The sequence below is a fragment of the Dinoponera quadriceps genome, unplaced genomic scaffold, assembly GCF_001313825.1.
Source record: "Dinoponera quadriceps isolate SergipeBrazil2010 unplaced genomic scaffold, ASM131382v1 scaffold545, whole genome shotgun sequence".
Lineage (NCBI taxonomy): Eukaryota > Metazoa > Arthropoda > Insecta > Hymenoptera > Formicidae > Dinoponera > Dinoponera quadriceps.
Window position 1 is genome coordinate 119,011 of NW_014554681.1, and position 25,019 is coordinate 144,029.

The 25,019-nt window shown below is 43.1% G+C and overlaps 1 protein-coding gene across 4 annotated transcripts in view; it reads right to left on the bottom strand.

Moving 5' to 3' along the window:
- Positions 1-289: 289 nt before the first annotated feature.
- Positions 290-25,019, bottom strand: part of LOC106740836 (catenin delta-2) — a 58,918-nt gene continuing 34,188 nt past the window's right edge. For 2 of the 4 annotated variants that reach the window (XM_014612269.1, XM_014612272.1), the window contains 12 exons: positions 23,175-23,216; positions 22,946-23,075; positions 21,276-21,558; positions 19,382-19,507; positions 18,988-19,047; positions 17,073-17,689; positions 15,488-15,875; positions 10,581-10,894; positions 9,027-9,330; positions 8,510-8,648; positions 6,439-6,562; positions 290-2,676 (listed from right to left, as the gene is read on the bottom strand). In XM_014612269.1, coding sequence (XP_014467755.1) covers positions 2,398-2,676; positions 6,439-6,562; positions 8,510-8,648; positions 9,027-9,330; positions 10,581-10,894; positions 15,488-15,875; positions 17,073-17,689; positions 18,988-19,047; positions 19,382-19,507; positions 21,276-21,558; positions 22,946-23,075; positions 23,175-23,216 — 2,806 coding nt within the window. In that variant the 3' untranslated portion in view covers positions 290-2,397. The remainder of the gene's footprint in view (positions 2,677-6,438; positions 6,563-8,509; positions 8,649-9,026; positions 9,331-10,580; positions 10,895-15,487; positions 15,876-17,072; positions 17,690-18,987; positions 19,048-19,381; positions 19,508-21,275; positions 21,559-22,945; positions 23,076-23,174; positions 23,217-25,019) is intronic. The other 2 variants (XM_014612270.1, XM_014612271.1) reach the window with 2 other exon arrangements.

Sequence of the window (25,019 nt, forward strand, 5' to 3'; positions counted from 1 at the left end):
GTCGGGCGAGCTCAAAACGCATTATCGAATAATCCGTCACCCGCGAACGTAACAGTTATCGAATGCGATTCGTCGGCTGACGTGATATCGTCGAGATGGAAATTCGTCGCCGCACATACTCCCTCTCTTTCTTCCTTTCTTTCTCTATCTCTCTCGTGGGATTTTCTCTCTTGTTCTTCCTCCTCCTCGTCACAGGATGTTACGGAGGATTTTATTTTAACTCCCGAGTCCTTCGCGTCTTCTCCACGATCGAGAAGGTACGTCATTTCTCTCTCTCTCTCTCTCTCTCTCTCTCTCTCTCTCTCTCTCTCTCTCTCTCTCTCTCTCTTCCTCCCCGAGCGCGAGATAAAAGCTACACGACCGACGTCGTTGGAGCTGCGTAAAAAATCACGGGCGATCCTTTGTTCAATCGCCTAAGTGGCGCTTCTCTCCCTCTCTCTCTCTCTCTCTCACTTTGCACCCCTTTACTTATTTATAATACTTACATAGACACGCCCACTTATACTCTTAACGGTACTTCACGATGATCGGTATATACTCTCTCTGTCTCTCTCTCTCTCTCTCTCTCTCGTCGCTGCTAATACCATTTTAAAATATACACTTACGCTTTCGCGTGTTTGTATATGTGTGTGTTGTGTAGTACTTACGTATTTAGGTACTTATTACCGTACGTACGTGTGTATGTGTGTGTGTGTACATGTTGTTCCATGACGGAGCGTAATATAATTAGACGGAGTATATATTAATTTAGAATTGTGCAATGAAGGTTTTTAGAGCCATTTAGTGCGACTACTGCTGCGGATGTGGTTGTTGGACGAGTCGCTCTCTCTCTCTCTCTCTCTCTCTCTTCTCGCCGAACACGATCATCGTGGTGTCGTAGTACATCGAAATTATGGGATGAAGGGGGTGGGTGGGTGATGATAACAGTGGTGGCGATGGTTGTAGGTGATAATGATGGTGCATCGTCGTTACGCACCCCGAGGTGCAGGCTGTGTCGCGTTTCTGCGGGATCTCAGCTCTCCTCCCTCTTCCGTTCTCGCTTCTTTAATCCTGGCGCAGGAAGCTCTCTCGATGAACTCGGCTGAGCGCGTCTCGCTGCGCGGCTCTCAAGGTCAACGTGCACGGAGAGAGGCTCTCCCCGCGGCTCGAGTGTTGCGCTTCATCCGAGAGTGCGCGCTCAAGAGAGAGACGACGTTTTCGATCTACCTATCTCGCTGCGCGCGCGCGAGCCTTTGATCTCGACCCCTTTCTCCTTCCCGGGCTATTTCCAGCCCGTCCCGTTATACTCCGCCACCTCCTGGAGACGACGCGGGGCGATGAAGCTTCGCGTTGTCCTTGAGACCGAGACAGGATCTCGGACGCGATCTCGCCCGTGTCTCGTTCGCCTCCGAAGCAGCGCGATCCGAACGGAGGGAGTCACCGGGTCATCGAGTTCTCTCGCGTGGCCTTCGCGTCTCTTCCGGTGGACGATCCGAAACCGATCGTCGCCTCCGCTCCGTCGCTCCAAGGATCCTCGCCAGGCGCGACTTGGCACGCGTACTGCATCCTCTCGTTCGTAGCTCAACCCTCGGAATCGCTCCTCGTCTCCGGTCCGTTACTCCCAGAAGCCGGCACTTCGTCTCGGCTGCTAGAAACTTGACCTCGATATCCCTTCTCTCTCATTTCCTAATCTTAACGTGGACGTCTGTTTCTTTACGCGTCGCCTTCCTCTTCCCCGCAGAAGCCTCCGTCGCGCCGTAAAATCCGCTAACTTAACGTTACTTTCGCTCGCACTCGCTCGCTTGCTCGACGACGCTCCGAGAGCGAGAATGCACTCGCAAACGGGGGACTACTTTCATTCTGTTCGGAACACGATCAGCGTGTGTGTGAGCACCTTCTGCTCGACCGAGGATCGTCGCTCTCCTCGTGTGTGTGTGTGTGTGTGTCTGTTAATACTATGTAACTCAGTCTGCCCTTGCTTCAACAGCCTGCAGCGAAAACGTATCTCGCCTACGCTACGACACCGTCGCGGTCTCCTCCCCGCAGATCCCTCTAGATCGACCTGTAACTCCTCCACGACCTCCCCCCGACAACGGTCTGACGACCTCACGATCCTTACGGAAACGTCGATGCGACGAGCATCAACGACGCAGTCGCTCCGCGATCCCCAGCAGGGAGAGGCCTCGGACGTGACCTCGTACGACCTTACGCAGCCCGTTAGCTCTCGTCGACTCGCACACTCCCCTAGTCGTCGTAGCCGTCGTCGTCATCGGCGGTCGTTGTGCTCGACGGAAACGGTCGCCGTGCGCGAGTCCTCCTTCCCTCCCTTTACATGGACAGGCTCGGCGGGGGCTCGCTTGCGTAGGACGCGACGAGCCCGAAGTTCCCAGCGGTCCTGCGGACCTGCTCGAGGGCGTGTTATACCCAGGAGTCGCCGGCGGCGGCGGCGGCGGTCGAGTTGGGCGGCACGTTCGTCACCGTGGCGGCGGCGGACGCGTTGCCGTCCGGCACCCCGACGCCGTCCGACATCCACTGGCCCACCGTGGGTCCGCCGCCGCCGCCCGGTCCGGTCACGCCGCCGCCGCCGGGTATCGCGCCGCCACCGGCTTGACCCTGGCCCACCCCCAGCTCGTACTGCCGCTTCTTTTTCTTCTCCAAGTTAACTTGCGCGTAGAGCGGCTCACCGGGTTTCGGCTGCTGCAACACACACACAAGCCAACGGTTAGCACAAGCCCCTGGGCAAGAAGCGTCGTCGGCGGCCGGCTACATCGCGGCTGCGGGCGCTCGGGGGGTGGGCGAGGGGGGAAGTAGCGCGCGGAGTGAGCGAAGCGTTTACCGGAACCGCCGATCCACCGGCCGCTGAAAGAACTCTCTCTCTCTCTCTCTCTCTCTCTCCGGTCAGCTTCGGGGGGTGTTGTCAGCGTGCAGGTGTACTCTCGATTAGGACAGGTGCGCTGGTGACCGAGGTGACGTGTAGGTGACACCGGGGTGGCCAAGATGAGGAGGTGATCCTTGATGCGATAGCCATGTGCGAGGGTGGCTGCACGTCGGGGGAAAGGAAGCGATGTCCGTTTCTTTGATTTTTCTCGAGGGAGTCTCCTCGAATTTGTGAACAGTCCCTCTTTTTTAGAAATGTTTTCTACATTTGCAAATGTGTTTCTTGAATTTAGAAATAATTTCTGAATTTATAAATATAATTACTTGAATTCACAAGTAATTTTTGAACATACAAATGTTTCTCGAATTTGCGAACGTGCGGAATTTGAAAATTCTCAGTCGTACGTTTCGCCTTTTAATCGCCATTACTGATAAGCCAACGTAATCAACATAACGCCGCTCCGAAATGCCTGAAGAAACGAACATTGGTCCCCCCCCTTTTCCCCCAAGGCGCAGACACGAGGATACAGACATATCTGATGAAGATATACGCGCGTATTACGCAACGAACAGACGCTATATCGTGAATTTATAAATCACGGTGATCGTCGTTCGAGCGAAGACAGCGTGCGGATTGACGCGTGAATTGATTCTCGATTATCCACGCGTCTCCTTCCACCGACGGATAATAATAGTCCTCCGGATAATCGAGAGTACACCGCCGACGTCCAGAGGCAAGACCACGTTGGAGGTGTGATATGTTTGGCCTTTATTTGTTTAGTTCAGGTATGTGGCTAGCTAATATACATATCTCAAATAATCCTTCGTTTGTTACACAAACTGCGCTCTTTAGAGTCGGCTAAATACAGAATATAAATACTTCGACGTGAGGTGAATAATTGCATACTCGAAATTACACGTGATACAAGGACGCACGTGAGAGAGATCGTGTGCCTGTGTATATGTGTGTATGTGTGTGTGTGAACGCTATAAAATATATATATATGTATATATATAGTATATAGTATATAAATCCGTGTGGCTTGTTGTTGTTGTGACGTGGTGGTGTAGTAGGATATAAATAAAAAAAGATTCCGCGTTAATAAACGCATAATAATAATTTTTTATAATGGTCTATGGTTACAATGGAATTTTTTATTGTTAATATCCAATTTATGTCAGCCGACAATAGTCGCACGAATAGTGATCGACGAACTAAGAAGAAAAGACAAAACTTGACTTCTACGTTATTCTACGCTCGTAATACGAATTTCCATAGGACGTTTCTCGTTAAATAATTAGGCTGTGGTGTATATGTGTTTGTGTATAAGAGTGTAATAATAATGTAATACTAATAATTTCCAGAGGATCACTCATGTTTCTATCCTTCCTTCCTTCTGACCGGCCTGACGTAGCGCGTGAACAATCGTACTCGTGTTCATTGCACCGTGTACCTCGACTTACGTATAAGGTTTCGACCATTCGTTCTCTCTCGGGGTCTAGGCTTATATACAAAATCGGGCGTGTACAATAAGGACTACGTAATAATTTATGTAGAAAACGCGTTATATATTCCGCTGTCGCACAATAGAACAGTGAAGTATATAAACTCAACGTCGGGTCGCTGAAAAAGAAATCTCATTACGGGGAAACGGAACTCGCTTCGCTCCTCTTGTCGTGAAACTCGATACAAAAAACGCCTCGTCAATTCGTGATGATGATGACGATGATCATCCACATCGATGGACGATGAATCATCCTCCCTCGAATGGGAAGCTAAGAAAGTAACTAATACGCCATCGTTAGAGAGCACTATGAAAGGAGTGTTCGTTAGGCAGTGATTCCGTCAGCTAGAGCTTCTTATCGCAGTATATTGTGCGTTCTCTCGGACAAAAATGTGAGTGTGTACGTGTGTGAATGAGTGAGTGAGTGAGTGAGTGAGTGTGTACAAAACGGTGCGGGGTACACCTCGAGCACCTTCGCTAGAGTATCTAGGTAGTCTTCGATATAACGGTTGCGGTGCATTCCTACGATCTCTTCTACGATTTCATCTACAAAATGTGTGCGCGAGACGTCTCTTCCTTGCCTGCTTCGCGATACTGACTCGATCGGCTTTGGAAAAGTGTTATGAAAACCGTGCAAAAGATACTCGGGATAATTAGTTTCGACAATTAGTGGCTACGCGGTGTATTAGTGGTGTGCGTGTGCGTTCGTTAAAAAGATCGATTGGTCCAGTCTCGTGCAACAATCTCGTTCTTCGTGAATTCTACGTGTCGTCTCTACGTGTGTGTGTGTGTGTGTGTGTGTGTTACGTGTGAATTCTCGCACAATCAATCGGGACGATCCCACTAAAAATGCATCGGACGCATCGCGTTTACATTAATACGTTGGCTATAATCACCTTCGCTCTTTTTCTACCTATCTCTCTTTATCTCTCTTTCTCTCTAATCGTAAATTCGACCTTATGCTCGTCGGCATGTCTAATCATAATAATAATACTCGCTACGTTAGGAAAAAACGCGCCCTACCGTGCACGCGACTGATCCTCCGCCTTTTTGGAAAAATTAGAGAAAGTCTCGTCCTTTCGTCTCTCCCGTCGTCGTTCCGAAGACGAAGGAAAGTCTCGTTCCTTCGTTTCGGACGAGAGAAGGTCGCGATGATAAAAATCAAGAACCCGACGCGTTCACAAGCGTACAGGCAATGAAGGATACCAACTAAAACGGGAAGACACAGTAGTCGTCAGCAGTCTAGATCGCACTCGGTCGAATTGTACGCGGATTTAACGTGTCTGTGCGACGCAAATTACGCAATAGCTACCGAGTGCTCCTGGCTCCGGAGGAGTCGCGGAGAGTGACGCATTTTCGTTCGTCATTTTTGGCACAGTCGATCGCGCGCCAAATGGTGTTCCTTTTTTTCGTTTTTCTTTTTTTTTTTTACTTTTTTTACGTTCTAGGTGACTACTTCTTCGCGACGATCGCACCTCGCGAGTTCTACGCAAAAATTCGAAGACGAGATACAAACGTTGCGTGATCGGTGTGTGCTCGGGAGAGTCTATTTATAAAGTCGACTTCCGAGATCCTACGTGCTGTAACGGCGCGAATATGACGGATTCCGCGCCGCCACGGATCTATGATGGCAACGATCGAGATAGACGAAATTATTAGACGGAACTCCGCCGGTCTTAAGGAGAGGCTCTCTCCTCTCAAATGCGACAACGCGCTCGGAAATGTTTAAAATTCAAATCTTTAGTCTCGAAGTTTTAACAAATGTCACGCACGGACCTGATATATGCGTGATTAGAAGTCGGATTTTTTCTCAAATCGAATTCTTAATTTTATCGCTACCTCCGCCGTTATCCGCAAGATGTCTCATCTTTTTGTTGATTTCCGTTGATTTTTTGGCGAATCCTTCCCTTAAGACCGACGATTCGAGTATTCGAGACGATTGCATCGTGTGAGGTGCACGTGCGTGTTTATTTCCACCTAAGCTATCCGACGTGCGGCTTACTGTTCTCGACGTTCTCCTCTAAGGTCTACGCGCTGTGTATGTGTGTGAGAGATGCTGTTAGTTGTTGTTACTTACTGATTGATATATAGTAGGTCGACCGACATTATTCGAGTTCATGTTCGCTCGCTGAATCGTTCGATCCTCGTATCTCGTGCTGCCCTGGCTCGCCATCGGTCGATTGAGGGTGCTGCAATCATAGCTGAAATTCAACGTAGAATCGAGTGGCCCGTTCGAGAGAGCGCCGCGAGGACTCCGCATGAATATCGGGAAATTAATCTCGCACGATAACGAACGCAACGAACGAAAGATAAGCGGAGTCCTAGAAATTAAACGAGACGAACAAAAACATCATAAATCCAAGTGAACCCAAACTTTCTTTTAGACAAAAAGGAAAAAAAACAAAGCAGACATGGGAGCGGTTTAACTGTCGAAAATAGTGAGGAAAGTGAGTTTCATTCTTGGAAAAATAAGAATTAGTGAGTCAGTTTTGAAAAAGTGAGTAAAAAGCGAGTGTTTTCCCAAAAATTTGCGCGTTAAAAATTAAATCTGTATCCATTATTCTTTCTATTCCAATAAGAGATTAAAAGCATTGATTTTATAATGATGGCTAATAAAGAGCAGAATTTGAATTTTGAGGAATAAAATAAATAATATATACAATCTAAAATTTAATTTAAAAACCCAGTCGTAGTTACATATTTTGATATAATAAAACTCTTCACAAGAAACAGAAATTAAATTCTTTATGTTTTCTCAAACACGTTTCTTGGATTTGTTTATTAACAACTCGTTTTGGCTTGGTAGACAAACAAGAATTATGGATGGATAAATGTGGATAAACTACGTAATTTGAAGGAAACACAAGTACGCTCATGCTAGTCACTGTCTGTTTTTCTGACAAGCCCGATAAAAACTGCTTGAAAATAAAATCACAATTCTTCATTTTATGAACATTGCGTCGTCGGAGTTATTGTTACGTTCTATTTTCTTTAAATCTTTTGTTTTATCTTTAAAGAAGCACGTTATTGGACATGATTTCTTGTGATCAAGTTTTTTTTCAAGGGTTCGAGCGAGTAAGAAAAAAGAAAGAAAAGTGAGCTTTTCTCTTAAAAGTGGCAAAAAGTAAGGTGTTTCTAAATAAGTGAAGAAAAGTGAGAAAAGTAAGTCCTCCCATGCCTGATAAAGTTACCGGCGCGATAAGAACGTTATAATACTTCCTTAACTGATTTACACACGGCGACACATTCGAGACACGCTGTTAACTTTAGACCTGAAATGAACCGCGACTATTAGACCCTGATTAAAGTTCGCTCTCGGAGAAAACAAAATCTCGGATTAATAGAAAATGAGATTTGACGACTCAATTCTCGCACGATCGATCGAGATGACCCCATCAAAAATGCATCGGATACGTAGTTTATACGCTATATGGAAAAAATGTATTATCAATTCAAGAAACCCATATTCTCATACATAAGCAAGAAATATCCAACTTTACATAGAGATAAAACTTGCTTACATATGAAGAAATTCTACATAGTTCGATTAAAAATATATTCTTCTTATTCGGGAATAATTCTCACGAATTAAAAAGAAAAAGATATTGGATAGAAAGAACTAGGAATTGTTCAGTCTGAAAATATCGCTCTTTTTATCCAAATGTTTTTCTCCTAATTCATACAAATTACTCTTGTATAACAAGAATATGATATTCACTTGTTTGCATGTCTAATAATACTCGCTGCGTTAGAGAAAAATGTGCATTATTGCGCGATTTGTTATCTGCCTCTTGGAAAAATGAGAGAAAATGTTATTCTTCTTCCGGACGAAAGGAAAAGTCTTGTTCCTTCGTCTGGTGATGAACGAAGGGAAATCTAGTTCCTTCGTTCGGAGCTAGACGAGAGGAGGTCCCTGGTGCAATGATAAAAGCAGAGATCTTCTGTCGTTCACGAAGTTACAGACACTGAAATACACCAACTGGACTAATATCCAATTGTGTAATCGTCTCAATTATTTCGCGAAACGTCCGTTCAGTTTTGCATACAAAATCTCGTCTCGAGACGATTACGATCCGCGGGAAATGTACGACATGCGTGCCGCCGTATGTAAATCCGACTTACTGCTCCATTTGCGGAACGACGTTTACCTGTTAGCGTTGTTGGGTGAATTAGGCCCTGAATTCCTGGCGGCGACGGTTTTCGTGACGAAGTCCTGTTCCTTCCAGCCGTGCTTCTTGTAAACGTCTCTCAGTTCTTGATGCTGCCACATGGTGAACAGCACTTGTCCTAAAAATACGCGTTCGAGAGAGGGGTGAGACGCGGCCGGAGATTGACGCGTAATGAAATATATAATATGAAAGTGATTAACGAGACTCGGTCGTCCACCGTGGCTAAAACGTAGACTTCGAAGTGAGGTAATGAATTTTTCCGGCCGGAGAACAAATAGCGTGCGCAAACGTAATACTTCAATTGCAACATATATATTATGCAGAGAGCTAATGTATCATGGCGATAATAGTTGCCAGTTAATCAATATCTATATTAATATTTGTTAATACAGTTTCTCTATTAATTTATATTCGTAACAATAATAACGAAAATAGAAATATGATGTAATCTGCTAAATCGACAAATCGACTGATCGCGGTCTAAATCCGGCATTACCTGCAAATTTAAGAACACGCGGCGTGTATTTCTGGCGTTGCCTGGTGATGTTCATTAATCTGTCGACACCGCCGGCATCGAGCAACGACCGCGAGAACTCGGCGTTCTTCTTGATGACCTCATTCAGAGTCGCGAGCACCGCCGCGATCGTGTCGTCGCTCGTGCCCTGATCGTGCTGATTATTTCCAGACGGCAGCTTCTGGATGAGATCCCTCATCGCGTATTTCCCTATTAGCTCCTTGTTGCGCTGGTCTATCGCCAAGTTCCTCAGTGCCGTCGCGACCGCGCAGACCACTCGGTCCACCTGCTCGCAAAAAGCGTTCACGTGAGGTGAATCTTAAATTATACGCTCTTTACGTTTCAGTAAACCGGACGTAACGGGATTGGAACTGTCTATTTTCAGCAAAATGTTATATATACGCGAAATGCACAAAAATGTGAAATATATGACTGAATATCGGTGATTTTCTTATATCTGTGCGAGAACATGTATTATGATTTTCTTATATTAAATTTGCGGTATTTCCGCAGAGGGAAAGAAGAGGGAAATAAAATATCGTGCGTATCATTAAATAGAATCGTATTTATCATTAAATTATCATGTTCAATGATATATAGGGTGTCTGACGCAAGCTATTCCATTCGTTATATACTTCTAGTTTAGGTGAATGTGAACAAAAAAATTCTTCACCATTTTGCAAACAGCCATGCAAAATTTTGTATTAATAATTACATCGTCCGACAAAATTTGACCTTTTTCTCAATACTAGTGTTAATAGTCATTTCCAATATATTTTTGCCTGTTGAAGTACGCGAGTATGTTACCTAAAACTGGCTTTCACGTCACAATTTTGAGAAAAATGGCATCGAAGTGCAGCAAAAACGACGATTTTTAAGGGTTTTGAGAATTTTCATAATGTAGCACCGGCAGCAAACTCTTTTTTTCAAATTTCGTTAATATCACGCGAAAGTATCAAATTTTAGTTTTAGAAATGCACTTTGTCTCGTTTCGGTATGATTTTTTATTTTTTAAGATATAGGAATTTGAAAATGGTTCTTTTTCCTGGTAATTGATAGAAAAGGCGTTTCATTCCATCTTAATATTGTATTATGTGAAAAATAAGTACTTTTGTATATTTACATAATAGAATCGGATAATTCGCATCGGATACTAAATCAAAAAGCAACATAAAATTGACAAAAAATACAAATATATGAAGGCTATAATCTTAAAAGTCTTTTAAAGACAATCTTCTTAGGTAGAGAACTTTCTGACCTGAACTACAAATATATGATAAACGGAACGTACTTGCATTAGATATTTTGTATATGATATCCAATATACGTATGATAATGTTAATTTCATAATATACATGATAATGAAAATATGGAGAGGAATAAAATTAATTTAAATATTACTTCTCGTGGATTTAAACAACCTCGGTAATAATTTTAAATCAAACTTATCGGGTTTTGCGGGAGAATCCGACACGTCATTGTATCTTTCCTCATTTGCGAAGCTAGAAACACACGGTAAAGTGCGTTTTTTTTTACCTCCATCCTCAAGAGCTCCACTAATATCGGGAGACCCTTCTCCTTGCGAACGGCCGCGCGAATTTCGATGCTCGGCTGCCAGTAGCAGGCAGCGAGGTTCTGCAGCGCCCCGGCCGCGGCCTCGAGCGTTTCCGGATTCGAGCAGGTTTGCAGGAGACTTAGGTATGACTGTACCACTTCCGGTTGCCAAAGCAATTCCATTCCCCTGACTGGCTCGGTACGCGGACTCGTCGTACGTGACGTGGTCGTTTCCTTCTGGACCGGTTGACCGTCCTTCTTTTTCTTACTGCCGCCGAAACAGCCCAGATTCTCGCCTAGAGCAGAACAACGGCGGATCCGTATTAGCGAGATTAAAGGAGCTCGCATCGACAAGCAACGAAAAGTCTCGTGTCGGTAAAATCACGAAGCTGCGAGTCGGATGTTAATTTTGAGTCGTGTTGTCAATTTCGATTTTAAAGTAGTTGGCCCGTAGAGTGCCGGATTTTGAGTGGCGATATATTAAGGAACTCCTATATAAGTTTATTATTTACCGTAAAAGAAACATTTTCCTATAACTTTATTTACTATAATTATCTGAGTAATAAATGTTGATTTTGAGCGAAATTAAAACAAACATACACACAATATCACAATATTAACACGGAGATATTAGACATTTTTTATTTTTCATTTTTACTTTTCATCTAAAGCATCTAATGCTTTATTTATATGTCAATGAGTTAGTATAGAACTGTATACATAATAGAAAGTGTTATATAAGTATTTAAATATGTAAATATCGTAGTATTTAAATATGTAAGTATCGTATTACTATAAATTGTAAATTTCCTACGGCTATATTTTCAAAACAAAATATTAATTTAACAATTCTGAAATTTATGTAAAATGTTTCCGTATTGATTCTTAATGTCGCAGTAGTTTTTTATTAAATTCCTAAATATGAATTAAGGAGAAGTTAACAAGAAATTAATATAAGTTAAAAATAGGACATAAAAAGATATACATTAACCTCGAGGAATACGTGCAAGAAGTGTCAACTGAATATCTCAGCTTCCGATTGGTCAATCGTTTTCTAATTTTAAAGATGCGTAGATGATATTTCCATCAATATGCAGCTAAAACTTAAAAGGATTTCTAAGAAAATAATTTAACGGGCCAACTACTTTAATTTCAGAGAGAGAAAGAGAAAGAATTAGTCAAAGAGAGAAAGAAAGAGAAAGAAAGAGAAAGAGAGAGAGCTGGACTTACATGTTAATCATCGAACCGCGCTTGTTTCGCGATACTTGCACTACGATACGTTGCAGCAACATTATGTATTTTATTTTAAGTTCTCGATCTCTCATATATCTAATACTGAATTTAATTTTAAGTCTTTTCATATGCGATTAATTTTATTTTATCTTCATCATCATCATTATTATTATAGAGAGCCAATATCAAATAATATACCGATCGATACGCCGTGAAAAAGTCTCGAGAGATCGTGTGCTTATATATCTATAAGGCGCCCATTATATCTCTATAAACTTCTATCTAGCTAAACCCGCTAAATCAAATCAGCTATATATATATATATATTGATCTACGCAACGAACGAAACTGTGAGAGAACGAAACTATAAACTATATATCTGCTATACTTTGCGACAAGCTCGTTTTGTGTTTTCAATTCAATTTGAGATCGATCGTTGGCTAATTCTCTGCATCGGACTTCAGCGCAAAATAGAAACAGTGTATGCAGAAGTATATCGATCGTTGCTCGAAAAAAGGAATACAGCGATTACGCAACTTTGAACGAATGAGAGAAACGAATACGATAACGGGAAGACGTATTAAAACTCATAAAAAAAAAAAAAGAGATATAACAATACTGGTCAACTGTCGTAAGATTCGGTATAAAAAGCGAGGCATGCAGCAGTATATAAATAGCCATATATATATATATATATACATGTACATATCGTCGGACGGAAACTAATTTATCAATGGAATTGCAAGAGGGTCTTACCTTGACATAAACTGTATGCTAAAAAGATTGAGAAACACAGTTTAATTCATGCTGAACTGGGATTCCTAAAAAATCGGTATAATTGAATGAGAAACTCAAATCCGAGAACGAAAGCCAAGGGTCTCTTTTCTCGATTCGGGAGATTCGTGTCTAACTATTACACGACCAAACAAAAAAGAGGAATCTAAGAAAAACATAGACAAGAGAGAGAGAGAGAGAGAGAGAGAGAGAGAGAGAGAAACATGAGATATTACAGGGTATTGTCATCTATGTACATTTCTGGACACACTGTACGTATCTATTCGCATGAGAGGCGGCAAGAAGTGCAACTTAATCGCCGAGAAACTAGATACGATGTATGATAAGAAAATGATGGAGAACAAAAAAATCTCCGTTCGGTCTACATGTAAAATCGTCTAAAGCCTACTCTCTCGATCGTGTTGCGCTGTCGCCACTTTTCTAAGCGGGTTATGTCCTACGGTTTCCGGTTTGCGATACAAATCTCGCTCTGCCTCACTCCGGCGAACCAGTCCGGAAGTTTCGATCGAATTTAATACGGCTACATAGAGAACTAACTACCTATAACTACGCCAACTACGCCGTAATAAAATATCAACCAGTGCGTGTCTGTGAAACTTGAACGGCAGAATTAACCGTAATTAATATCCAAATCAATATCAAGTATTTACGACGATATTATCGCGGACGTGAACAGGAATATAAATCAAAACAAGATTTATACATACATTGGTGGTTGTAAAGTATCGCCTAACGCAAACTTTTTATTAAATCTCGTGTTAATGAGAATGCAACAGTTCAAGTAACGGTTACGACATACTGAAGCAGCGATGTAGGAGAAAATTAAATTTGCAAAGCTCAATTTACTGCAAATTATTACTGCAAATATACTTGAAAATGTGAAAATCTATTTTTGAGGATATACTTGAAGAAGAGTATAAACAAAAAGAATTTAGACAACTAATAGCGAAACATTAATGTATATATTGTATTCAAAATTAAATGAGATTTACATTAATATTTAATGATTTGACTCCTTTGACTTTAATAAGGGGCCCGAGATCTCCCCGGCGTACTGTTAATCAGGTTTCGAATAATATCATGACTAATGTATAGTGCCATACACAAATAATTACTTTTTTCATCTACTTCAACACTTCGTAACCGTTACTTTAATTATTGAATCTATAACGTGAGATTTAGCAAATAATTTGCACTTTGCAGTGGACGTACAATATTTGAGAGAACACCAGCGTATATATATACATATTTTTTTATGGATAATTACATATATTTTATATGTGTATATATATTTTTTATGGAGAATGGTAAATTTCCTATATTTTCAAAACAAAATATCGATTCAATAATTCTGAAATCTATATAATGTCTCTACATTGGTTCTTAATATATCACAGTAATTTTTCATTAAATCCCGAAATGTGGTTTCGAAGAAATTAAAAAGAAAGCCCAAAATAGAACATTAACCTCAAGGAATACGTACAAAAAGTGTCATCTGAATACCTCAGTTTCCGAATGATTAATCGTTTTCTAAACGACGCGTGAAGATAGTATTTCCGTCAATATGCAGCTGAAGTTTAAAAGGATTCTCAAGAAAAGGATTTGATGTGCAATAATCTCTCGGTATCTTCCGGTCAGAAAGACTTGGAGAACGCCCTAGTGTGGAAAATCAAACGGGCTTTTCGGACGGCGAAATTCGACCGAGCGGAACAATCGGCCGAATATATCGCGAACGGATCGCGCATTTAACGGTCATGTATGTACATTGTAATTTCACACAATAGCTGGAAAAGTGCCTGCAGCGGGGCAGCTGCGTGTAGTGTATTCCCTGTGATCTAATTTCATGGTCGGTTTAAGGGTGAATCATTTACCCTCCTCATTTGCCCCTCCCAATCTTCGTGCGCGCACACACGCGAACCGAGCGCATTTACATGCACACCGGGTAGGGAGGGAGATCCGCGCGCATATTGCGAGGGAAACATATTCGTCCCGAAAGCAACGCTCGAGATATTCCCCTCCTCCCCTTTTTCTTTCCCACCGCGATTTATTTTTCATCGTTTTAAGGTGCGTTGCGGCGCGGCACAACTCACGGCCGGCCGTGTGAACGCCACACGCGGCATGCGTACGCTTGTTTTTCCCAACGTGAAGAATTCAGCGCGACTGCGACCCACTAACTCGCCCCTCTCGTTTCCCTCGGCGTAATTAGTTTATCATCTTTGTTTAACCTCATTAATCTTATATTCATAGTTTTTAATCTCATTGACGGGGCCGGAGGGACGCTCGCGCTCTCCCGTCCCCCCCGAGATTCGCGGCGGAATTCAAAAATTCTCTCACACATGTGCTACTTTTAAGAATCTATTTTACTTGTATATCTATACATCTTTTATACGCTTTAATAAATTACTTGTGTCCGGGTGTATGCGGGCCGTGCAAAGATAAAATCAGGAAGAGGGTGAAGACCGAAATAAAACGCGAGGAAATAGTTGACATTAAAAAAAAATGTAAAATCCGAGTAAGTTTAAACGCATCTCTCGATTGGATCCGACGGAGATAGAGAGAATCAGGTTGGATCCAAAATACAACACAATCAGCAAGGAGCGATGATGGATATCGGCTGACGTAATTTCTCTTCCTGCAGGTCTCAGGTGAAATGTTCAAAATGAAAATTAAAATAGATTCGCGGAAAATTCAATTAGAGTCGCACATCCCGATCTCTCTCCTCTCCAGATCCCAAAAAAAGAGCGGTCGAACTCGGTCGCACTGAATCCTCCACACACACACACACACACATACACACGCGCGTGCGCGCATCTAAAACTTGGCAAAGTACGCCACTAAATCCCTCTCTCGTCCCGCCTCACCTTTCGCGGGTGCTGCGACCCTGTTCTGCACCGTGGACTGGATAGGATGTTTGTCGTAGTTCGGGTCCTCCACTTCTTGGCAACGGTAGCTCAGATTCCTTAGGATGCACACGCAGTTCTCGACGATCTTGTTGCCGATGTTCGACTTCTCGATCGCCGAGCGCACCACGTAGAGCAGCGCGTCGACCAGGCCGTCGCACTCGCGCAGGTTCTTCCGCGCGTACTCGCCGGCGCTGGACACGTTCCTCAGCACGCCGGACGCGTTCCTGAAGACCGTGGACCAGCAGGTCTCGCCGCTCGACGAGCTCGGGTCCCAGCCGCTGTGAGGTATTATTATGTTGTTCACCACCATCGTCACGCCGTCGTCGATGATCGACCTCTTGAGATCCTGAAACCGCGCGCACGTCCGGATTACCGACTTTGAATATCCCGGAGACCGAGAGGGCTTTTTCGCTCTCTTACGATTAACATCTTGACCGCCACGAGGGTCACCCGGTGATACCGGCTCTATAACAATGCCGTGGTTCATTAATTTACGTTCGTTATTATAAAATGTAATTAATTATAAGCAGCAAATTAAGTATAAAGCGAAGCAATGGCTATTACTATCTTGGATATCTTCGAAATATATAGAATAGAACAGGATCTATTTTATTATGTTTTAAATCCTGTAGGAGCGACAAGTAGTACGAAACAATATAAATATAGTTACAGACAATCGTCGCGAGAAAAAGAAGAAGTTTAAAAGAAACGGGGGGATATGAATAGAGAAATTAACTGTAAAAAGTGCAGGTTAGAAAAACAGTGATGATAAAACGTAAGACGCCTAATGAGGATGACAGTTGATAATAATAATCAATGGTCGCATCAGCGGAAAAACCGGCTCAGCAAAGCGCTTTCCGCTGCGCTGCCAACAGCTTCGCAACTGTTACAAGATTTCCCGCTGAACGACACTTAGCAATTTACGCTGCCCCAACATGTTTACTAAGCGGTCCGATGTATTAAAAGTATGCTGGAAAAGATGGCGGTCGCTTAGTAAACACGTTGGAAAAGCGTATACTGCCGGTGCCGTTCAGCAGAAAATCTTAAAATAGTTGCAAAGTTGCCGGCAGCGTAATAACGCAGAGCGCTTACCAAGCTGTTTTCTCTGCTGAACGCAGCCAGTGTTTTGCGAGTGAAGAATGATTGAAAATGGCTAATTTGAAAGAAACGACCGTGAGAGTTTTTTCAGTACGAGACCAGAAGAAAAATGCATCTAACAGAAATCACAATACCGACAAACAGCAATCATCGTCATTTTGAACACCTGTAAATGTGAGTTACCTTCACCTTTTTCTAGTCGCTAAAATATCTTTATTTCCCGAAGATATCCAAGGAGGTACTAGTTATTACCCTCACCCTGGAACGACCGGGCGGTTAGAAAATACACCGTGAATCGCATTTACTTGGCTGATTGAAACTTGAATTCATCGTTAAAACGATCAACGGGAATCAACGCGAAATCGAGACCCCCTTCCCCCCCCTGAGTGTTTCCGTGGTGAACACGCAGCCCCGATTTGTTCTGATTCGCGCCTCCGAGACTCACTTCGCACGAGGACAGGTTCCACAGCACCCCCGTGACCAGCTCCTTGATGTCCGCGTCGGAGGTCCGCCGCAGCAGATTGATGAGGGCGGGCACGCCGCCGGCGTTCTTGATGGCGCGCTTGTTCTCGTCGTTCTGCCGGCCGTACGACAGATTGCGCAGCGCGCCGCACGCGTTCCTGTACACCTCGAGGTTGTCGTGGTCCAACAGCTGCACCAGCGGCGGTATGCCGCCGAGGCTGCGCGTCTTCTGCTTGTTCGGGTCGTCCATGTAGCAGAGGTGCTGCAGGTACGCGGCGGCGTTCGCTTTGATTATGTTGTTGGGGTTGCTCAGAAAACCGATCACCTCGGACAGGTTGGGGTCGCGCCAGCGCAGGGACTTCTGGTCGTCGTCCAACGGGCTGGCCATGCCGGGCACCACCGGGTGACGCGACTGCAACCGCTGCAGGTGCACCTCGTCCTCGAAGATGCCGGGCGGCACCCCCGACGGCAACGGCACCGGGTGGCCCTCCTCGTAACCCGGCACGTCGCTCGGTACCGGGCCCACCCCCACGGCTGGCCCGTAACCCACCGGCCCGTAAGGCGACGGCGACACGTATCCGTAGGCCACTTTGCCCTCGTCTGAAAGAGAGATAGAGGGAGGGAACATGTGTTACACGTGTCGTTCATCGTTGATTGCGATCTGCGCCGGTCGATCTCGCGTCGATCAACAGTCCGATCTCGGTGGGACACGCATAATTCACTTAGGCTTATCTGCGGCTTATCCGCCCGCGTTATCGCTCGTTCATTTGCGTTATCGCCGCTTATCTCTGATGGAATTTTGTCGAACACGCCGTGAGAACGCGCCGCTCGTCCCCCGCTCGGCAACTTTACATTTCTTTCAGCCATATGTAAGACTAATTCGTGTGTAATTAATGTTAATTAACTTGATTATAAATTTCATTGTATTAGATACAAACTTACGCGTGTGTGTGTGTGTGTGTGTGCGTGTTTTAATAATAAACCCTTTGTTATATTATAAGACGAAAATTCAAGTGATGAAAATGTCGAGTCATCAATAGTTTTCGAAATATAAGCGATTGAAAAAATGGAGCTTTCCGCAAACTAAGCTTCGAGTAATCGAATGGATAATAAAATTATTTTCTCTGATTAACTTCGGATGGTTTTTAATTTGACGGAATTTTCATTTGAAACTTAGCTACAAAGATATGTTAATTATTATGTTAATAAATATTTTAATGATAAATTCTTTGTAATATTCTCTCTAATATGAAAATGTCGAGGGAGGTCGTTATTTACGATAACTTTTCAATCTTATTTATATACTTTTTATATAACATATATATATTTTTCCGATCAATTTTCCAACTGACATGTGCGGAGAATAAATTAAAGCCAAGCGAATACTCTAATATATATGTTTTTATAATATTTAGATATTTTTTTCCTTTTTATTCGACTTCAATAGGAAACGAATAATTAAATATGAATAATAGATAGTCCCCAAATGAGACAGGAGAGCGACATCGCGGTTTGGGAGATGCGATTTCTCCAGAAATCAGATACTCCTGTTACTTTTGCCAGACTTCACGTAACAGAACGGGACCGTTAATTCAATCGGTTTAATGGAATATGGATAGCTTTTGATAAATCACGCGTACTTAAATAACGGACCGACGACGTGTGACGGCGGAGATTCCGCGCTACCGGGAGGAGAATCATCAGTTATGAATTCATACTTCGATATAACAAGGAAGTGTTTAAGAGACGCCTGAGAGAGCGGAAAGAGAGAAACGGATAGATAGATAGATAGATGAAGTTTATTAAGGTTCAAGAATAAAAGAGAGAGAGAAAGAGAGAAACAGACAGAGAAAAGGACAGAGAGGCGAGTTAGATAAATGGTATGGATGTAGCCCTACCATGAGGATGTTGAGAGGGTTCGCCGGAGTCATCCATATTCCACGAGTTGCTGATTCGATCTAGAGTGAACATAAAATAACAACGAGTGTCAGACAGCGAGATAATCAAAGTGAATTATGCGGTGTCCCGCGCGAAACACGATAACGCGCGCGCGCGCATTTTCGACTGTTTTACGCCGCGACGTAAATCTAATAGCGAGAGCCCGTAAAACCGTCACATTAAGCGACGTGCACGCGTACTTCGCCTCCGTCGGTGGAGCGCCGTTAATAAAATCGAATTGGCCGTGAAAATCACGGGAATCCCGCTACGGCTGGCGCACCGTCGCCGAAAAACGCGCGTCGAGGAAACGGAAGCGCGCATCGCACTTGTTGGAGTTTATCGGCTACTACCCACCATACTGATCTCCGGGACCACCTGGACTGGGAGTAATGCGATAATGGTCCTGCAAAGCGGGGTTCAAGCCGGGGTCGATGTCGTTATAGCCGCCCTCCACGTAGGGCGCACCCTTGCGCATGTATTCTGCGGAAAAGAAATCGCCGGATTATTGTCGCGGAGGATCTCTCGCGGAGAGCTGCTTTCCACCGGACTGTGACTCGCAGCTGCCGCGTTTCCCCTCTCGTCCGAATGTCCTCGCATCAACTGTGATCGTTGCGATCAATGCCGCTTTATCAAGGCTCTTCGCCTTACGAGTAATCACTGCGAACTTCTGTCCTTGTTTAGTGACGTCAGAAGCGAGAAAAACGCATGCCAAAATTTTTCGCTTGATATTTTCAAATGAAAAGACGTAACAAAATGACATTCGTGATCGGAGCCTTAACGGCAAAATAATCCCCTAGCAAGTTACGAAGAATTACATCCCTTACAACGAATTTACTACACAAAGAACAAAAGTATGTGAGGGAAAAATTGTGAAAGTTAAATTGAGAAATTTTTGAAATACAAATACTTTAATTATCGCAAAAAGAAACCAGAGATATCGTTGATCTGCTTCGTTCCACCTAAGAGAGAATCGAAGAAAAGGAAAGAATTTAAAATATTCCGGGTATTCTAAAAGTCAATCTCGACGAGACTAAATTTGGACGCGTTTTTTGGGTTCTTGAAAAAATAATCCGATCGGATTCGCCACCTATCGGAAGTGATCAACGAGTCATGATAAAAAATTACTCTTCAATCGGTCATTTCCAGACATTTAACGATTTGCCTTCGAGTTCTCCCGAGTTATTCTCCTCTTCACGAAACATTTGGAATACACCACTGTCCCTGAGAAATTCGAGTCTCCTCTCGGCGAGAAACATAATTACGTTTGCCAAGTAAACGGCGAAGCGCGCGAGGTACTTCGTTTAAGAATTCTCGCCAACTTTGTGCGCGGAACACACTTGGGAATCGCGGGAGATTCTTCTACTCGGCTTGAGTCAATGGAAAAATTCGACAAAGCGATTCACCCCCTCTTGTCGCTAAATGTCGCGGAAGCGGGGATAAAAGAAAGATATACAGGGTGTCCGTCGTCAAGAGAAATCCCTGTCTCATATATTTGTAATTTAGGTCAATGTGAGCAAAAAAGTCCGCCGCCATTTTGCAGTCACGTAAAATTTTGAATTATTAATTATTAAAAATGGCCATATGTACACGGAGAAAATAATATAGTGAAAATTACCGTAAAATTTTGTAATGCCGGACCGTACCGGAATTATGATCGAAATTATGATATGTATTGTGATCTTTAATGACGTATATCACGAATACATATCATAATTTCCGTAATGATTCCGGTATGGCCCAACATTACGATATTTTATGGTAATTTCTGCTACAATATTTTCACCGCGTATAGAGGTTTCTTTAATTGATAATTAAAAAGTTTTCGTGGATATTTGCGAAATAACAAAGGACTTTTAATTCAGAATCTAATCTACAAGCATATGATAGTTGTATCTAGCGACAAACATCAATATACTGAACATTGAACCTGTAATCGCTAATAACTATCACTACCTTGAATGTCTTCGAAAATTAAAAATATCTTATTAACGATCAAATAAAGGTGATGAAATGATGGCCACTGCCGTACATATCAATACAACTTCTATCAGATAAGTTTTTTCCATTCTCGTATTTCAAAGATATCCAAGATTGTAATAGTTTTTACACAGTGTATTGACTCATCTTCTATAGATAGATAGATAGATAGAGAGATGGAAATGGATAGATAGATAGATAAAAAGAGAGAGAGAGAGAGAGAGGGAGAGAGAGAGAGAGAGAACACCACCGACTCGCGGCGTTTACATACCGTGTGGCGGCGAAGCACGACTGTGTTCCGACGGGCTGTGGGGGCTGTGGGGGGAATGCGAGCGCGGCATGTAAATGCCGTGAGGTCCTGGATATCCCGGTTGCGGCGGGTAGCCCAGGTACGGGTCATAATGGTCGAAAGTGACCATGTACGGGTCCGCCGAGTAGCGCGGGTCCGCGTGCTGATAATCTTGCGACATCAATGGCACCGACATGTAACTAACCGCGCCCGGATCCGGCTCCATGTGGGAAACCTCGCGCACCACTTTCGTCACAGTCGTCACCTGGGGAAGCGCCCAAGCGCAGAGCTAATAGTAGTAATAGTAGTCGCACTCCACCACATCGCGCGGTATCTCTTCTCTCACGCGCACACTCGCGCGTCCTTTCAACGGGATCTTTTCCACGGCGCGTTGCACCACGTGATGACACGCGACATGTGGCGTCCTCGCGGACGCGTTAACGCGATTATCGGTGACGGACTCGCGGACGGTCGGATTTCTCCGCGGCGTATCAGAAGTTCGAGCGAAGTCGCGGCCTTCGCAGCGAAGTTCCGGCTCTTCGTGGATTTTCGCGAGTCCCGTCAAAGGAGCGAGCGTGAGGCCAGAGAGAAAGATATCGTATGGGATGTTAATTAATAACATTTACATATGCAATTAGTGGGTAATTAATACGTGTTATTATAATTAGGCAGAGGTATAATTAGGGCATTTAATGGAACGCAGCGTGGATACGCCGAGAGGAAAATATTTGATATTTGTAACTGTAATCATTGTGGTGACAATTATAATCGGGAGAACCATTTTTCTAGTAAGTGGGATATGATAATCTTACATGCATATTGCTACTAAACGGAGGAAAGGATTTCTTTACATCTAGTTTACGTGTTTGTTTTCTTTGAGAGTTTGTTTAATATACAAAATATAATTTAATATCAAGTATCATTTTGTTCGAATAAAAATGCTGGTTTATTAAGAATAAATCATGTTGTTTGATAGAAAAAAAACATTATTACTTAGAGGAAATAATATCCGATTTTTAATCACAAAAATTTTTTATATGTAAAATATTGGTTTTCCACCGAAACAAAGTTCCTTAATATTTTTCCAACATAATGTTACTTCTTTCAAATAATTTATTGCTTTTAACAACTGTCGTAATGTTTGGGTGAAAATACAAAAAATATATGTTATTCGACATAAAGATAATTATTGTCTGAGACATCGAATAATTCTGCTTGTTAAATCAAACACTCGTTTGTTCCATTCCGAGAGACAAATTTGCTTCAATTAAATAGATCTTGTTAAATCCAAAGAAATCTTTTCTTCTGTGTACTTCTGGCAGTTACAATCATAAAAAATATATTTGTTGAGGTCGAAAATAACTATTCATATATAATTTCATGTCGACGCTTACGAAACGTGAGCTGATTACGCGGTGATTACCGGGATTTCGATCGTCGGAACAAAGTATCATGAAGAAATCAAGTGTTTCCAAGCTATTTTTATAACTGTGGCAAGACACTAATAAACGCGCGTGGGCATCTTCGTTATTTTCCCGCTATATTAGTTTACCGCACGAGTTGTGCAAATTTATCGTTTGACGGGCGGGAGGAAGTCGAGGACGGACGGGCGCGGACGGAAAATATACGGAGAGAACGGAGATTGATCTCACTTGCTGAGAAGTTTGTTGCTTGTGCGTCCGGATGAGCAGCGGATCCTCCTGGACGGACAGATGAGACGAGTGCAGCGAGTGGGTGTCCGCCTGTCCGTTACTTCCATGGTAATCCGTGTCGCCCTGTCCGCTGCAGGTGAATCAGAGATAGAAATGAGGATCGGCGGAAGTAGGGTCACGCGATATCGAAAATTACTGTGTCAATAGCAGAAGAGAAGGGGACGCTTACGTGTATTGTGGCATGTCGGGGGCTTTCTCCTGTAGGACGCGTCTGAAAAGGACGTAGTTCCCCTTTGAGTTCATCCTATATATTTCTACGGACAATTTAAACAGGGCGAGGCGATAACCATTACCGTCTTGAACGTGTCTTCGAAAAATATAAATATTTTATGAACAAATAGATGAGGGAAAACGGTTTAAATTTGCCGAAGGTGCTCGCGAAGCGAGCATCGGTGCCGACGCGCGACTACTGTCGGATAAAGGGCGAGTAAAATGGGTCGCCGATTTTGGCTCTAAGAATTAGAAGTAAAAACGGCATGTATTTTTATCATTTTCGAGCTGTCGTAACTGATCACGATTTTCGGATAAAAAAATTTCAATTTGTCGGAAAAGTATTAAATTTTAATCAGTGTTTGAAACTATTGATTTTAATCAGTGTTTGAAACTACTTGACTTTAATCAATGTTTGAAACTATTCAATATTCAGTGCCGTAAATTATTATTGTGGGACTTTACGAACACATTCATTCGTTTTCCTGCCAATAAAATATGATTTTATCATATAAAATATTTCTTTTAGAATGCTGCTGTTAATAATGAGAGTGATTCTGAGTAACAATAATTGTTCCAATTTTTCCTAGGAAAAAATAAGGAAACAAAACATTATTCTCCTAATGTTTTGTTTCCTTATTTCTTATGTATATATTCTTCTGTGTATATTATATAAACTTTTGCCCATTAAAAGTATACTACTATTGTAGCATTTTATTACTGAAAATTGTAAGAGTTGCGCAAAAAATTTTATGAAATTTTTCAACGCCAGGCTTCATATGCTGATTTTAAAACTTCCCCGGCAAATAATAATTTCTTAAAGGTCAGTATTAGATTTAGCAGGTCAAAAACTACAAAAACATCGACGTTTTTATGTGCCGCTCAAAATTGGCCCATTTTACTCACCGTCCTTCCTCTGCTGCTCTCATATTTCAAACGTAAAATGTGATGTAATAGTTATTGCCTCGCCTTGTGTATTAAAAAAAAAAAAAAGGAACTTTTTTCTAAAGACCAAAATAAAACGCGCGGGCAACCAACCGCGAAGAGAGGGAAACGTCGCTCGGTGAGCGCCCAGTGAAAACAAGTATCCCGGCGCGAGTACAAGCGCGCCCGCGAATCTTACGCCCCGTCGTCCCGCCACACATCTTGCAATTGCACAAGGGAAGGAAAATACTCTCGTCGCGTGCGCACCAGTGTTGTTCAGAAAAATACACGGCGTAACTCGCGAATATTTCTGCCCCCACGTGAACCCGCGCATGTAGCCGCGATCTATTCGAAAACAAATGTAGCGTTCTGCAACTTTCGCGAAGGGAGGAGATAGCATGTCGACGGGCGCGCGCGATGCGAAGATCCGGTGATTAAAATGGCACGCGCGACGCATATATACGGAGAGTAATTCCGAAATATATCGCCGAACTTGGTGCGCAAATTCCTCGATCAGTTTCGGAGAGAGCCCATAACGTCCCCGGGACGGGAATTCGACTGAACGTCTTTTAAAACCCCCGCCCTCTCTTTTTTTTTAAATCCCGACGTGAAGTATCGCTCTTTAACGTTCCGACAATTGAATCTTCGATTCTCTTTGATTTTTTTCCACTCTCTCTCTCTCTCTCTCTCTTTCTCTCTCTCTCTTGCAAATATCACGTGGAATTAAACGACGGGCAACACTTGCTCGTTATTCATTTTCGCTCGGCAGGCGCGATTATTCATCGCTTTATCATCCGTCGCTCACGATTACGATACCGAATCGCCCTTCGGCGTCATGATACATTTTCGAGAGGGCGGCGGGAGAAGGGGTGAGGGGGGG